Raw genomic sequence first — 15,284 nt, forward strand, 5'->3', positions numbered from 1 at the left:
TCAGTTTAAAGAATGCTAACCTAATAACTGAGTTACTAAGAAGCATCTAATAAAAAGAAGAATATCTAAGACATAGACTTTAATTTTAGGTTTGTTGAAATCAGCTTAATTCAGACACATATAAAAATTCAAAAAATTATTTCTGTTTGTACACATACAAATATCCTCACAAGCTACGTAAAGTCCCATCAAGTTGATTCCAAGATAGATATATAGAGCACTTACTTCAGTTCACAAAGTGTGGGCGCAGAGAGTCTGAAGAAGCTGTTGGTGGGGTCTAAAGGGGTTGTAATCACTCCCACCAAATGCAGTCTGTTCTCAGCACAAACTGCTTTTGCAAGGCCTCTCTCATTGATTGAGACAGGCATGGGCTGCTCCGAAGACGGATTATCTGGGACCAGTCCTAATTTACAAGATTAGATATGGTCCACTTCCAGGAGTGGCATGGTTTACAGAGAAAAATAAGACCGGAGAAGAGTGAGCTTCTTTTGAACATAAACAGTTTTTCTTAATTCTAGTTTTCTTTAAATGAAAATATACATTATTGCAAACCTGTTGGTAAAAGCAGGACTAGTTTACAATGTCACTGAGCATACCAGGCCCTTTGTTCAGTACATGTTAACTATCATCAAATAAATAAAATATTCCCTATCTTTTCAAGTCTTACACTACTCTGTAAACACGGTATACACACACACACACACACACACACACACACACACACACACAGCTGTCTTAGTGTTTTCTACTGTTACTTAGGTATCACTGTTTCCCCAAAACATAGAAACTACCTCATTGTTGTGGCTAATTGCATTTTTCATCTACCTCAGTCTTGTGGCTAATTACATTTTTCATCTACCTCGTTGTTGTGGCTAATTACATTTTTCATCATAGCCTTTGACATACAGCCTTTTCTTAATGTGATTCATACACACACATCAGACTCAGCTCATCCATCTAAACCATGACAAAAGACCCAGATGCCCGCGAAAGGCACTCCGAAAAGTATTACCTGCATCCTCCAGGCAAATCCACCTTCTCAGCCTCTCTTATTTTTATCAGTCCTCTGTTTTCAAATAATGCCTTGCTTGGGAGACATGGTTATTCATAAGCTGTAAGAAGCGGTATGTTTTATACACAATAAATCAAATATGTTCATTGTGAAATTATATATCATTTTCTATACAATTTTTTGTTTTTGAGACAGGGTTTCTCTGTATAACAAAAGCTCTGGCTGTCCTGGGCTCACTTTGTAGACCAAGCTGGCCTTGAACTCACGGAGATCCACCTGCCTCTGCCTCTAAGGGCACGAACCACCACACCTAGCTATCTATACAAAACATTTTAAGAGCTTTTTCTTCTTGAACTTCAAAATGGATTTATTTACAAAAATTGTTTCTTTCATTCATTTTCACTCCTTCTTAGACTCTGGATAAAACAACATTTGAGTGTCCTATATAACTTAATATTTTCTCAGCAAGCTTGTTATGTTTAATTAATGTTAAAACCTACTAAACTTACTATTTTCCTGTAACTCTAATTCTGGTGGATCTGACACCCTATTCTGGTTTCCAAAGGCACTGCACATACATGGTACACATACACACATGCAGGCAAAACACCCATACAGAACAATAAAAAGTCTTTTCAAAATTAAAACAAAAATACCTGCTCATAGCTTGAACTAGCTTCCACCACCCGTTCTGTTAAAAATTTCTGTTGCCTTTCTCCTTCATTCATCTGTAGCCTAAACTATTGAAGTAATATTTTCCAGTTAACCTGAACTCACTTGTTCTTATAACATCTGTTTCTTATGACATTCACTTCTTTCCCCATCTTCTAAGTTTCCATCCCTGTTTTATTCTCCATGTATTGCTTTATTCATTTATCTACCTTTCCTGCAAATGCCTCCCCAAATCATTTCCTTTCCTATAAAGTCACTAAAAGAATGTTTTTAACTATGAGTCACAGCATCTGCTTCCATACCCTGCTGAATAGTCTTTCAGAGGCTCTCTGTGATAGGCTCCTATTCTGTTCCCTGTTTTCTCCCTCTTCTGATGTCCATCCCGTTTGCCTTTCTGAATGAGGATTGAGCATCTTACCCAGGGTCCCCCTTCTTGCTTAGCTTGTTTAGGTGTACAGATTTTAGTATGTTTATCCTATATTATATGTCTAATATCCACTTTTAAGTGATTATACACCATGTGTGTCTTTCTGCTTCTGGGATACCTCACTCAGGATGATCTTTTCTAGTTCCCACTATTTGCCTGCAAATTTCATGACTTCCTTGTTTGTGTAAATGTACCACAATTTCTGTATCCATTCCTCAGTTGAGGGACCTCTGGGTTGTTTCCAGGTTCTGGGTACTATGAATAAAGCTACTCTGAACACCGTTGAGCAAACTTTGGGCAGAGTGCAGGGAATCTTAAGAAAGAAGGGGGAGATAGAAAGACCTGGAGGGGACAACAGAGAGAGCAACAGAATCAAAAAATCTGGGCCCAGGGGTCTTTCCTGAGACTGATACTCCAACCAAGGACCATTCATGGAGATAACCTGGACCCCCGCACAGATGTAGTTCATAGACTCAGTCTCCAACTTGGTTCTCTTGTAAGGGAAATAGGGACTGCCTCTTGCATGAACTCATGGTCTGACTCTTTGATCACCTCCCCCTGAGAGGGGACCAGTCCTACCAGGCCACAGAGGAAGACAATGCAGCCAGTCCTGGTGAAACCTGATAGACTAGGGTCAGATGGAAGGGAAGGAGGACCTCACCTATCAATGGACGTGGGGAGGGACATGGGAGGAAAAGAGGAAGGGAGGGTGAGTTTGGGAGGACACCAGGAAAGGGGCCACACCTGGGATACAAAGTGAATAAATTGTGATAAATTTTAAAAATTTTTAAAAAAAAGAATGTTTTGAAACAAAATAATAAAAAGGCAAGATACATGTAACAGGAAGATTGTTGAGATAGGCAGTATTTTCATAAATTTGTTTAAAATATCAAACACAATAGCTATATGTTGGTGTTCTGCCTGGTTCGCAAATCCCAAAAGACCAGGAATAAATAGACTCCGCTGTAAATACATGAGGCTTTTTAATTTTATATGCATTCGAACATGGGACGCAAAACTCCTGTGGAAACAGAAAAGGAATGTGGCCCCGAGATCAAGGGGTACAGAGTTTTTAAGGGAAAAAAAATGCAAGCAGTGATGTACATGCTTTGGCATTACATGACTGGGTAAAGGAAATTGACTTTTGAAACAATAGGTCCACTTTAGGCACCAACGCTACTAACAGTTCTGGCCTGGTCTTATGGGCTGGTTTCCTAGCAACTGTATAATTAGAGGGCAGGGAAAGAATGCAGTAAGACGAGTTCTCCTCAGGGCATTACTGGACAAGTCTGCACCCAGGTAGCCTTAGATCAGGCCTTAACCTTTAATAATAGCTGCTGATTTTTAATCTTTCCGTCTCTCATTGGCTTAAAGATTGAGTGACTTAAAATGATACAATAAGCTACACCTCAGTCTTCACTATGACCGTAAGAATTCAGTGAAGTGCTCCTGAACACAATGCCTAATCGGCCCCTGGATTTCTCTTCTCTCTCTATTCCTCCTGTACTCCTCTCTGCTGGATCTATTAGCAGCTGACAATCACATAGATTGGATTTCAACAAACACCACATCCTGCAGTCAAAATATTTGTGTAAGATGAGGCACAAAGTTTTTTTAATTTTATTATTTATAATCTTTGTTAATTTAACACTGACAGGTGATGATTGTACAAACAAATGAGTTTCAGTGTGATATTTTCATACATGCATTTATAGCACACACTGAACAAATCCAGCCCATCCTTTCTTCTGCTCCTACCCTTAAACACCTGGTAATCACTATTTTTTCTAATTGACAGTTTATCATTTACACATATGATAGAAAACAGGTAATGCTCGTCTCTCTTTGCTTCAGTTCCACACATTTCGCAGTAAATGACAGGACTTAATTCTTCTTTGCAGCTAAATAATACGTCATGGTGAGTCTACATGTACCACATTTTCATCATCCACTGATCTGCTGATGGACTACTAGACTAATTTTATATCTTAGCTACTGGGAATAATACCACAGACAAGCATGGCCATGCAGATTTCTCCTTGAGTGTTGATTTCAGTCCCTTTGGGTGTACCTAAGAAATGGCAAAAGTAGATCGTGTGGTAGGGTTTTTGTTTGTTTGTTTGTTTGTTGTTTTTCAGAATTTTGAGGAATCCCCACACCTTACTTTTTAATGGCTGTTCGAATTTGAAAGTTCTATTTTTCCACGTGTCCACCAGCATTTCTCTTTCTATCCTTTTATGTTTTATTTTATTTTTGCGAATGCTGAGGGTCTTAACATCTCAATAGTATATATATATATATATATATATATATATATATATGTATGTACACATATATGATATGTGATAGCACATATATATCACATATATCAGCTGTGAATGTTTAATCTAATGGCTTTGACTATCATTTCCCTGTTGGCTGCTGGGTCTTGAGCATTTTTTTTTTCACATTTTTTTGGCCATTTGTACTTGTTCCTTTGAGATCTATCTGTCTATTCAGAGTATGTGCACAGTTTATGGAGTGGTTAGTTGTTGAAATCTATTTCTCTTATCACATATAAACCATTCCAGTTTTACTGGTCTTTTATATACAAGTTACAGCCAATATTATCAAAGGATTTCAGAAAAGTAATCCTGATCCTACTTTGTCAAAAAAAAAAAAAAATGGCTTTTTTAATGAATGGGCAACCATTGTGTTCCAACCATTTTTATTTTAATTTCTATCTTTATAATTGAAAACCTTGGAAATTTTTAAGGTATTTCTAATTTTTGTAAAATCTAATTTTAAACATTTTTTTTTTACAAATGGGTTCTCAACTCAGAGAAAAGGTAATAAATGCCTGCTAAATGTATCTCACCTTTTAATTATTTTGTAAAAACATATAATTGACATGAGGAAAATGGAAATGCAGAAACTTTTTCAACAATTCTTTGCATAATTGCTAACGGAATAATAAATAAACAAACCATGTACTTTTTCCCCAATCGGTTTCTGAATATTTCTACCTTTTTAAACCTTTATTGTTTTCATTCCTAAACTATTTTGAGCTGTTCTGAATTCTAATTGCATTGCATTTTTAAATATATGTATTCTGTATTCTATATAATATAATCCAAATATATGCATGTATATGCTCACTTTTCCCTCTCCAATGATTAAATATGGGTAAAATATTATGTTGGTCTGGCAAGATGGCTCAATGAATTAAAGCACTTTCTGTCAAGCCTCTCAGTCTGAGTTCCACACCCAGAACCTGCACAGTAGGAGAGAACTGGCTCCTACAAATTGTCCTCTCATCTCACACATACACACAACCTCTAACCCCACCAAATAAAGAAATATAAAAAATACAATGCAATTATCACCACCATGATAAAATTGTAATAGACGCTATATAAACAACAAACAAATAACAGAACATGGTAATGCTTTCTGATGAGAAGCCACCTATTTTTATTGTTAAGAATTTATAGTTTTCAATAATATTTACTACATAATTTTTACTAAAATTTAACCATGTTTGCGATCAGATCATTAAAGGTATAAACTCTACCAGTATGGAAATATATCTGGGTCTGGAGTGATGGCTCAGCAGTGGCTAGTGCTTGCTGCTTTTTCAGAGGACCTGAGACTGGTTTCCAGCACCCAAGTCCCATATTCCCAATGGCCTGTAACTCGGACTCCAAGGGATGTGACACCCTCTTCTGGCCTACACAGGCCCTGCACCCATAAGCATAAATCCACATATAAATAATAAGATAAAATCTTTATAGCCACTACTAATGAACTAAATAAGCCTCATTAAATGTATGCTTTCTTGTTGAGCACCTGAATCCAACATCAAAGAATGCTTAGGAAGAAAATACAAGGGAAACAGGACGTTAAGAGATTTATAGTCTACACTTTAATTATTAAAACCATGTAATTTTTGTATATTCATTAGACATACTAAATGAGCCCTAAGTAATTAGAACAGAAAGTGACAAATTATTTTAATCTTTGTTCTTCACATAAAATTAAGAGGAATCTATGACATGGTTTCAATTCCCACCAGTGAATGAACTAGGCATGGTGATACACACCTGTGATCCAAGCGTTCAGCTCGTGGAGGTGGAAAGATAAGAAGCTCTAGTCATCCTGGGCTAATATAAAAAGCTTCAAGCCAGCATGGAACACCTAAGCGCCTGTTTCAAGAGCAATACAAAAAAAAAAAGAAACCGAGGAACATTAAGTTTTATGACAAAAAGAAAAAAAGAATTAATTAAAAAAAAATACTTCAGGGCTGGAGAGATGGCTAAGTGGTTCAGAGGACTGTCTGCTCTTCCAAAGGACCCGGGTTCAATTCCTAGCACCCACGTGGCAGCTCACAAGTGTCTGTATCACCAACTCCAAGGGATCTGACACTTTCACACTAATGCACATAAATTTTAAAAATTCAAATACTTCAACCCAACAGAATAAAACCTGTAGTGTGTAAAAATACTATCTTTTTAAAAACTTGCAGATAAAAATTGCACCAAAATGTGATACACATCTCCAGTTCTATAAGATTTAGAATAAACTATTTACTTTCAGTCAACTTATTTACCTATTTGACAATATGAATGGTGCCCATGTATTGCATTCTAAAAAGAATGTAAGTTTATAATATATTACAATTCAACAGTTCATTCTGAAGTTTACTATACACACAGACACCTAGAAACCATTAACCTCGTTTTTGCCTTGATGCTATGTTATGAAGCCTTTATCTGCATTTTTTCCAAAGGTTTTAGTGTATGGGTAAACACTGCCCTCTCCTGGCAATTAGAAATAATTGTGTGTCTACAAAATTCTTTATGGCTTATTACTGCAAATTTCTTGACATGTTCATTATTAGTTAATGAGTAAATGTTCTTAGCCTAAATCAAATACTCTCATCTTCAAAAACAAATAATCCTCACAACAATAAGAAGGTTCATTGGCATTTTTTTAACAGGAGACTGTTTTAAAAGGAGACTAAACTAGGCAGTCTAAATTCTCCTATAAATCTGCCACTAATGAGATAGTGAATCTCGGACTAATGTTATAACCATTCTAGACCTATCTATAAGATTATATGACTAAGTCACTAATGGAGTTCTTCAATCTAAAAGTTCATGTGCATCCAGATTTAGAAAAAAATAAAATACTTGTTTTTAATACCCTAATATGAAAAATAGGTCTTTTCATGACATAACCTTTATATTTATCTTTTATTAAGAAAATATTGATTGTGTGCTACTTGTATTATCATTAGGGAAAATGAAGCTCAATTTCTATTCCTCTCTGTTCAAACACTCTTTCCCTAAACAATACACAGCAAGATCCTACTGAATTGTAAGGAAAAAAATAAACTGGAGAAACTGGTATCGCCTTTGATAAGGGGAAAGGAAGTAACAAACTAAGTGGGCAAAAGTTAATAAGAAAGAATTCAATCCTCAAAGATTGAATTTTAAATGGTGCGGTGACAAGTACTTAGAGCAAATCCAGCCACCGTTTTTGAAGAAAGAGCCTGGTACCCCAGCTTTACCTATGACACCATTTCATTCTTCTTCCTCAGCTGTCACCAGCTTTTCAGTTTCTTTCTCTGGCGTATCCCTTCTTATTCAACCTCTCTGGCAACTTCTTAAACCTCTCTATCTATAACAGTAAGCTGGCTTCAAAATGTGTCCTGAATACCAGCCTAAGAAACAGTTGGGACCCTTGAAAGACATGCCATGTCCTGGATTCAGTACACTCTACAATATAAAAACCCTAACGTGAATTCCATTTGTAGTCTTACATGCTCTGCTACAGAAAGGGAGAGCAAATGACCGAAAAACTTTAAAGCAGGCTAATTGCAAAGAAAGGGAATCAAGAAGCTCATCGTTTAAATCGAAAGTGCTGAATTTATGGGATTTTTACTGTGATTATTACCGTGTATGTACGCGTGCGTGCATGCGTGTGTGTGTGTGTGTGTGTGTGTGTGTGTGTACACGACTTGCAAACACAGGGTCGCCCATACTTGAAACTATCCAGGAGATGGAGGATGCTTTAAGGATGCACAAACCAGGCCCTTAGCAGGCTACCGTTCCCACTATTGTCCCCGGGCTTCTTCTAGGCCACCTGACTTGAGGCCCCGCCCACCGAGGACGCTCCAGGCCGGGACGCACAGTTACAAGGTTGGAGCCCCACTCTGCGCCTGCGCAGTCGGTCTGCCAGCGTGGGCGGAGCCAGGACCGGATACACGTAGCTTTGGGCGGGACTTCACACGTCGCAGGGCTGGGCTTAGGGCGGAAGCCACGGTTTAAGTCAGACTCTTGAAGCCAAAATCCCAGCCTAACCATACTGCGCGAGTGGGCGGGGCTTAGTGAGGTCACCGGAAGCCTGGGGCGGGCCTAGAGAGGGGTTCGGTATTATAGGCCTGGGCTTGGGCCGGAAACTGGCGGCGTGGGCGGGGCTTAGGGCCGGTCGCGCCTGCGCACCGAGCGCCCCGCCGGCGGGTAGTTACTTTTGAACTGGTGGCGGGGAAGAGCGGAAGGAGGCGTGAGGACGAGGTCTGCGGTGAGGTCGGCTGCGTTCTCCGCTAGATCTAGTGATGGCTCAGCAGCTCGCCCGGGAGCAAGGCATCACGCTGCGCGGGAGCGCGGAGATCGTGGCGGAGTTCTTCTGTGAGTGTGGAGAGCGGCCTCCCAGGCCTGGGGGCGCGCGCCGGGGCGGAACTAGCTCTGGGGCTCCCGCGCTCCTCCCGGGGGCGGGGAGCGCCGCGCGGGCCCTGGCACGGAAGCGGCTCGCCTGGGGCGTGATCCCACCCTCGCTTTGAAAGCCGGGGTGTGCTGACAGCCTCTGACCACGTAACCTTTTTACACTTAGCGACATGGTGAAGCCTGGCGTTGCGGGGTTGAAGGTTTTCCCTATGGTTTGGTGCCTGCTCTTGCTGTCCGCAAGACTTAGACACGTGTGCACACGTTTACAGCCTTATTTCTTTCGCCTTCAGCCTTTGGCATCAACAGCATTTTGTATCAGCGTGGCATTTATCCGTCGGAAACCTTTACCCGAGTGCAGAAATATGGGCTGACCCTGCTTGTAACTACTGACCCCGAGCTCATAAAGTATCTCAATAATGTGGTGGAGCAGCTGAAAGGTAATCACGTTTTGAGCTTTACATCTTATACATTTACATGTCTAAGCCTCCCAAGTAGCATAAAGCAATTATGCCTTCTCAACTACAGATTGTGAATTGGGAGGAAGCAAATAATGGAGAGAAATCCCACCCCTTCCGCCACTACTTTTTTTTTTTAATTAATTACCGTTTATTCACTTTGTATACCCCCTGTAGCTCCTTCCCTCATTCCCTTCCAATCTTACCCCCTCCCCCTTCTCTACCCTTGCCCTTCCCTCAGTCCACTGATAGGGGAGGTCCTCCTCCCCTTCCTTCTGATCCTAGTCTATCAGGTCTCATCTGGAGTGACTGCATTGTCTTTCTCTGTGGCCTGTTAAGTCTGCACCCCCCCTCAGAGGGAGGTGATCAAAGAACAGACCAATTAGTTCATGTCAGAGACAATCCCTGTTCCCATTAATATGGAACTCACTTGGACACTGAACTGCCATGGGCTACATCTATCTGTGCAGGGGTTCTAGGTTATCTCCATGCATAGTCCTTGGTTGGAGTATCAGTCTCAGGAAAGACCCCTATGCTCAGATATTTTGGTTCTGTTGCTCTCCTTGTGGAGCTCCTGCCCTCTGCAGGTCTTACTATCCCCCCCCCCCCTTCTTTCATAAGATTCCCTGCACTCTACCCAAAGTTTGGCTATAAGTCTCAGAATCTGCTTTGATACCCTGCAGGGTCAAGCCTTTCAGAGGCCCTCTGTGGTAGGCTCCTGTCCTGTTCCCTTTTTTCTCCTTCTTCTGATGTCCATCCTCTTTGCCTTTCTGAATGGGGATTGAGCATCTTAGCCAGAGTCCTTCTTGATTAGTTTCTTTAGGTGTACAGATTTTAGTATGTTTATCCTATATTACCTCCACTACCTTTTAAGTAGACTGAATATCTTGATTTTAGGAGTCTTAAATAGTTTTTCTTTTAATTTATTTATTTTATGTACATGAGTGTTCTATCTGCATTTTCACCTGCCAGCAATGGGAATCAGTTCACATTATAGATGGTTGTGAGCCACCGTGTGGTTGCCTGAAATTGAACTCATGACCTTTGGAAAAGCAGACAGTGCTCTTAACCACTAAGCCATCTCTCCAGCCCTGAGTTTTATCAGCTGCCTTAGGAATGGATTTTGCAGTTTAACCAGGTGCAACAATTTGAAAGTTTTACACAATTAAAATGACTTAATCTTTCTGTTTTGCTTTGTGTCTTTCAGTGCTCTAAAAGCAATACAACTGTCTTTTTCTCTTTGGGTTTTATTTTATGTGAATCGGTGTTTTGCCTCTGTTGGGTTTTAGTTTGTTTCAGTTGCAAATTTGTTATAGTGTTCATTGCATTTTTGTTAATTTCAGCATTAAAATGGCCTTCTTTTGGTGACCAACTGAATACAATTAGCTTCATATTTCCTAAGGCCATTCTCTTGGTTTGATTTGGTTTGCTTTTGAGACGTGGTCTTTATGTATCTCTGCTTGGTCTAGAACTTGCTATGTAGACCAGGCTAGCCTTGAATTCACAAAGATCAGCTAGCTCTCCCTCCCAAGTGCTAGAACTAAAGGCATTGTCATTGTGCATAGCTTAAGGCCATTCTCCTAAACACTCCTTGCAATTCAGTTCCATAGTAGAGTGCCCATCAGCACTTGTGAAGGCTGGGCATGATTCATAGGCAAAAAAGGTAGGGATTTTACCGATTTCCTTAATCTTAACATTACTAACACTTTGGTCTGGATATTTAGTGGGGAGCTTTCTTATGTATCGTAAGATAATGTGGCAACATTCCAGCTTCTGCTCTTTTTTAAGAGCTGAATTGTTCTTTGTTTTCAGTCGCATTTCTTCTAGGCTTTTTAAAAGCTTTTTACTTCTTTTTCATGTATTTTCTGTATCTCTGTTAGGATTTTAATTCTTCCAGTTGGTTTCATCTCCTTTCATCTTTAACCCTTTAAAAAAATTGATGTATCCTGAATTGCTGTCCCAATTCCTGAGGTCCTCCTTAGAGATTGCTAGATTATCTGTGGCATGTACAACTTCACTATCAGCTTTTATGTGGTAAAACCAACCCTCTACTCCAGACTCATAACAAAGATGACATATCTGTGAGGTTGTCCTAGACATGCTTTATAAAAACTAAATGTAGGATGATCTCCCAAATTGTTTATCAGTGACTAGATCAATATCCCAACCAGAAATGAAATCAAAAACCTGGAAACTACCTCAAAATGATTCTTGCTCATAGTTCACTTACTGCAAGGATGATAGTTTGGAAACACAAGGCTAATTGATCACTCTGCTTAAAACACAGTTGTAGTCTTCCTGAGTCTTAAAAGTATAGTTTCGTTAATACATATTTTGATTTTTCATAATGTAGTTTATTCTCCCTTTGCAATTATATTAGCCTGCTCAATTACATATGTTCTTATTTAAAACCTGTTTTTCTTTTCTTTTGTACAGTTAACACAACAATTAATCCTTCTTCCACCTCCCAGAGTGAATCGGAACAGTCACTACAGCTGTGACTTGACAGTTGTGACAGTGGTTAGATTAAAGCCTATGTCCTATGTTCTTACTGTGATTGCACTGAAAGTACAGGTTCTCTGCTCTGTCTGTGATGCTCTGGGTTGCACCTGTTAGTAATGTGGACAATTTTTAAATTGGCCAGATTATTAGTGGGGAACCTCTTTCCTTATGTATGAAAGGAAGTCCAAAATTCTAGTGTAAGAATTTTGTGAGGCTAAAAAAGTGGGTCTGTAGAAGAGAGCCGCTGCATTACAGAGTGTGAGCGCTGCCCTGTGTGTTGCAGATTGGCTGTACAAGTGCTCAGTTCAGAAACTGGTGGTGGTCATCTCAAACATTGAAAGTGGGGAGGTCCTTGAAAGGTGGCAGTTTGACATTGAGTGTGACAAAACTGCAAAAGAAGAAGGGTGAGTATGGATTCAGTTATTCCTACATTAACTTTTTTTTTTTTTTACAAGCTCTGTTATATTAGTTCATGTTGTAATGAACTGATTTCTTAGAATTGCAATGTTTTTAAAGATACCTTTGTTGATTTGTGAGGGGCTTCTGAGTTCCTCATAGCCTGTCAGAGATTATTTAGATAAGATGCTTTTAACATGCTGTCTTTGGGCCTAACTCAGTGATATTTGACCTTCATGTTCCTGGGTATACCAGAAACTCTGACGATATATTATGTGGGCCATTTAATCACAGGCTTAAAGGTACTGTTAACTGCTGGAGATGAGCCTAGACCCATTCCTGACCTAAATGCCGCTCCACTGTACTTCATCTAATGCCATGAACTTTGTAAAAAATGAAGATTGCAAGTACTCTACATCAGAAATGCCCATTACACTAGGCATACTTTTCTGTAAGTTCCTGTAATAAAGAGCAGTGTGCTTCTGAAGTCTTTGACCTGTAGGACATTTTTAGCTTATAAAAAAATGTATGTGTAATTTATTTTACTTGGCTTAATCAGGAATTGGGTATTTAGATGTTACTAAAAATGTCAAAGTTTGGGTTGGAGAAATGGCTCAGCAGTTGGGAGGTTCAGTTTCCAGGTTCAGTTCCCAGCATCCACATGGCAGCTCACAACTGTCTGTAACTTCAGTTTCAGGGGATCCATGGCAACAGGTATGTATATGGTGCACATGTGTATGCATGCAGGCACAATGCCCATACACATAAAATAAATAACTTTGTTAATGCCAAAATTCTACATTTTTGTGTTTGAATCCATTTCCCATTATCTTAAAGACTTAACTGGGAGTGTTGGGGAAATCTACTAATCATCCTACACTGAATGACTGATACTAAGATCAGCTCTAAAGGATGATGGAAAGAAAGGACTGATACAGATACAGTAGCCCAAGGATATCATTAGTCGTTAACCTTTAGTTTCCTGATATTGGAAGCATTTTGTTCAGTCAGTGGTTACCAGTGTGCTTTAATTAGCTTACTGAAACCTAGAATGAATTTGTTTCATTCCTGTCTAGTGTGTGTAGAGAAAAGTCACAGAAAGCCATCCAGGATGAAATCCGTTCAGTGATCAGACAGATCACAGCTACCGTGACATTTCTGCCACTGTTGGAAGTTTCTTGTAAGTATTATGCAACCTCTTGGCTTAAATGTGCTGAGGAAAGTATAAGCTATTGTTGGGAGGATCCCCCAATTATTAAATCTTTCCATTTATTAAATATGTGGGATATGGAAAACAGTACAGCACAAATAGAAGATGTGTATTCCAGAAAGTGTGAAGATGAGGACTGAGGAGATGGCTCAGTGCTTAAAGTACTTGCTGAGCACCTGAGTTAGATCCCTACCATCAAGATCCTCCAGGTGGTTGTGGTGGCCCACCCATAACTCCAGCCCAGAAAGGCAGGATGGGATCACCAAAGCAATCTGGCTACCAAAACTAGCCACATTGGTAAGCTTTGTGTTTGCCTGAGAAGCCCTGTCTTAGTGAATAAACTGGAAGAACAGTCATTAATTTGAGGCATCCACCTGTGTGCTCTCTACACACACTCAAGAAAAGAGTAGAAAAAAATGAAAATGCTAAAAAATAAAATATTCTGCAGTACTTTGAAAATTTTCTCAAAATTTCTTTTACTACTTTTATTTTCTACTGAAAAGTGTAATGCTCTGTTCTAAACCCAGTTTTTGTTGAAGAAAATAATAATTAGGACAATCCAAGCTATCTTTTTTAACCAGAGGTGGTTCAAAATAAGTCCCAGTGAGAGAGGCAGGGAGGACAGCTTCACTTTTAAAACATACTTTACTGTCATTCCCAACTTAGGTTCATTTGATCTGCTAATTTACACTGACAAAGATTTGGTTGTACCTGAAAAGTGGGAAGAATCAGGACCCCAGTTCATTGCCAATTCTGAGGAGGTCCGCCTGCGTTCCTTTACTACCACAATCCACAAAGTGAATAGTATGGTGGCCTACAAAGTGCCTGTCAACGACTGACGAGAAGGTGAGGGAAGGATGGGATTATCATTCACAAGTGTGTTTTCCAGACACTAAGTCAAAGATAGTTGATACATTTTCTTCCCATGTTTCATTTACAGGTGAAGAAAGCCAGGATCCTACTTTGATAAATGTGCCTCAGTGTTCCATTTCTTGGGTTCCTCCTGGACTTGCCATACAGTCAACATTCCAGGAGGGCTGCACATTATTAAGGGGAACCAGCAGATTGTGTCAGCATTGTGGAGTGGATTTTTTTTTTCTTTTTAATACAGTGGTCATTGTAGATAGAAAACTTCTGTTAAAAAGCTAAATACTTCCCCTAACATTTAGCTCAGGAATCTTCACTGGGATATAGAGAAGCACCTGAATGTAAATACAGCAGAAGGAATCAAAGGTTTGTTTAGTTCTGAGAGTCATGAATGCTGCCTTATTGTGTCCATTTTATTTCTCCTTGTATAGATCCCATATTGAATACGTGTTAATTATTTTATTTTACTGTATATACCCTGAACTCAAAGCAATTGATACTGTTTAAATTCTGTAATAAAGAACTCTCTGTTTTAATGTTTTATAAAAAAAAAAAAATCAAGCTTTAAATAACTGATAAAAAATTAACTCATGTTTTAAGTTTGTGTTACAATGTCTTTGATGGCTAGTTTGGTATTAATACAGTCAGATACTGCAATGGATTGAGTGTGTGGATTGTTCCCGTTGACGTGTGCTATCTTCTTCGTCACAACAGTGCAATTAACGTGAAGGATGAAATGGCCTTTGAAATTAGTTCATATATTAGCCTGTAGTGTCATGTCAACCTCATGTTTATTATGGTCTGAACACCGAGCTTACTTCTTTACCTTCATCACTATTCTGAATAGGTGTGTTGATTATAATTTGCCAACATTTAAAATTTTTCCAGAAAAGTGACAACTTTGTTTATAATTTGAGTTTTATAACTAAATTTTGTAAAATCACATTCTTGTAAGTTGAACATAAACATTTCATACCTCTTAACGATTATATATTATTTAAATACACATTTTAAAGTCAAGGCATCAGTCTGAGCT

The 15,284-nt window shown here is 39.1% G+C and overlaps 1 protein-coding gene across 1 annotated transcript; it reads left to right on the forward strand.

The window, feature by feature from the left end:
• Positions 1-8,572: 8,572 nt before the first annotated feature.
• On the forward strand, positions 8,573-14,909 carry Mad2l1 (mitotic arrest deficient 2 like 1). The gene is made up of 6 exons (XM_021653312.2): positions 8,573-8,782; positions 9,109-9,255; positions 12,059-12,179; positions 13,248-13,351; positions 14,048-14,227; positions 14,322-14,909. Exons 1-5 carry the CDS (start codon positions 8,710-8,712, stop codon positions 14,218-14,220), a joined length of 618 nt encoding a protein of 205 aa, XP_021508987.1. The 5' UTR covers positions 8,573-8,709; the 3' UTR covers positions 14,221-14,227; positions 14,322-14,909.
• The last annotated feature ends 375 nt before the right edge of the window (positions 14,910-15,284 follow it).

The sequence above is a fragment of the Meriones unguiculatus genome, chromosome 21 (genome assembly GCF_030254825.1).
Source record: "Meriones unguiculatus strain TT.TT164.6M chromosome 21, Bangor_MerUng_6.1, whole genome shotgun sequence".
NCBI classification, from domain to species: domain Eukaryota; kingdom Metazoa; phylum Chordata; class Mammalia; order Rodentia; family Muridae; genus Meriones; species Meriones unguiculatus.

What these genes read in the sequence shown, in the direction of transcription:
- Mad2l1 (XM_021653312.2), top strand. Translation starts at nt 8,710, where the DNA reads ATGGCTCAGCAGCTCGCCCGGGAGCAAGGCATCACGCTGCGCGGGAGC. An exon ending in AAAACTGCAAAAGAAGAAGG is followed by an intron (nt 12,180 to 13,247) that starts GTGAGTATGGAT and finishes ATTCCTGTCTAG; the next exon opens with TGTGTGTAGAGAAAAGTCAC. An exon ending in GCCACTGTTGGAAGTTTCTT is followed by an intron (nt 13,352 to 14,047) that starts GTAAGTATTATG and finishes TTCCCAACTTAG; the next exon opens with GTTCATTTGATCTGCTAATT.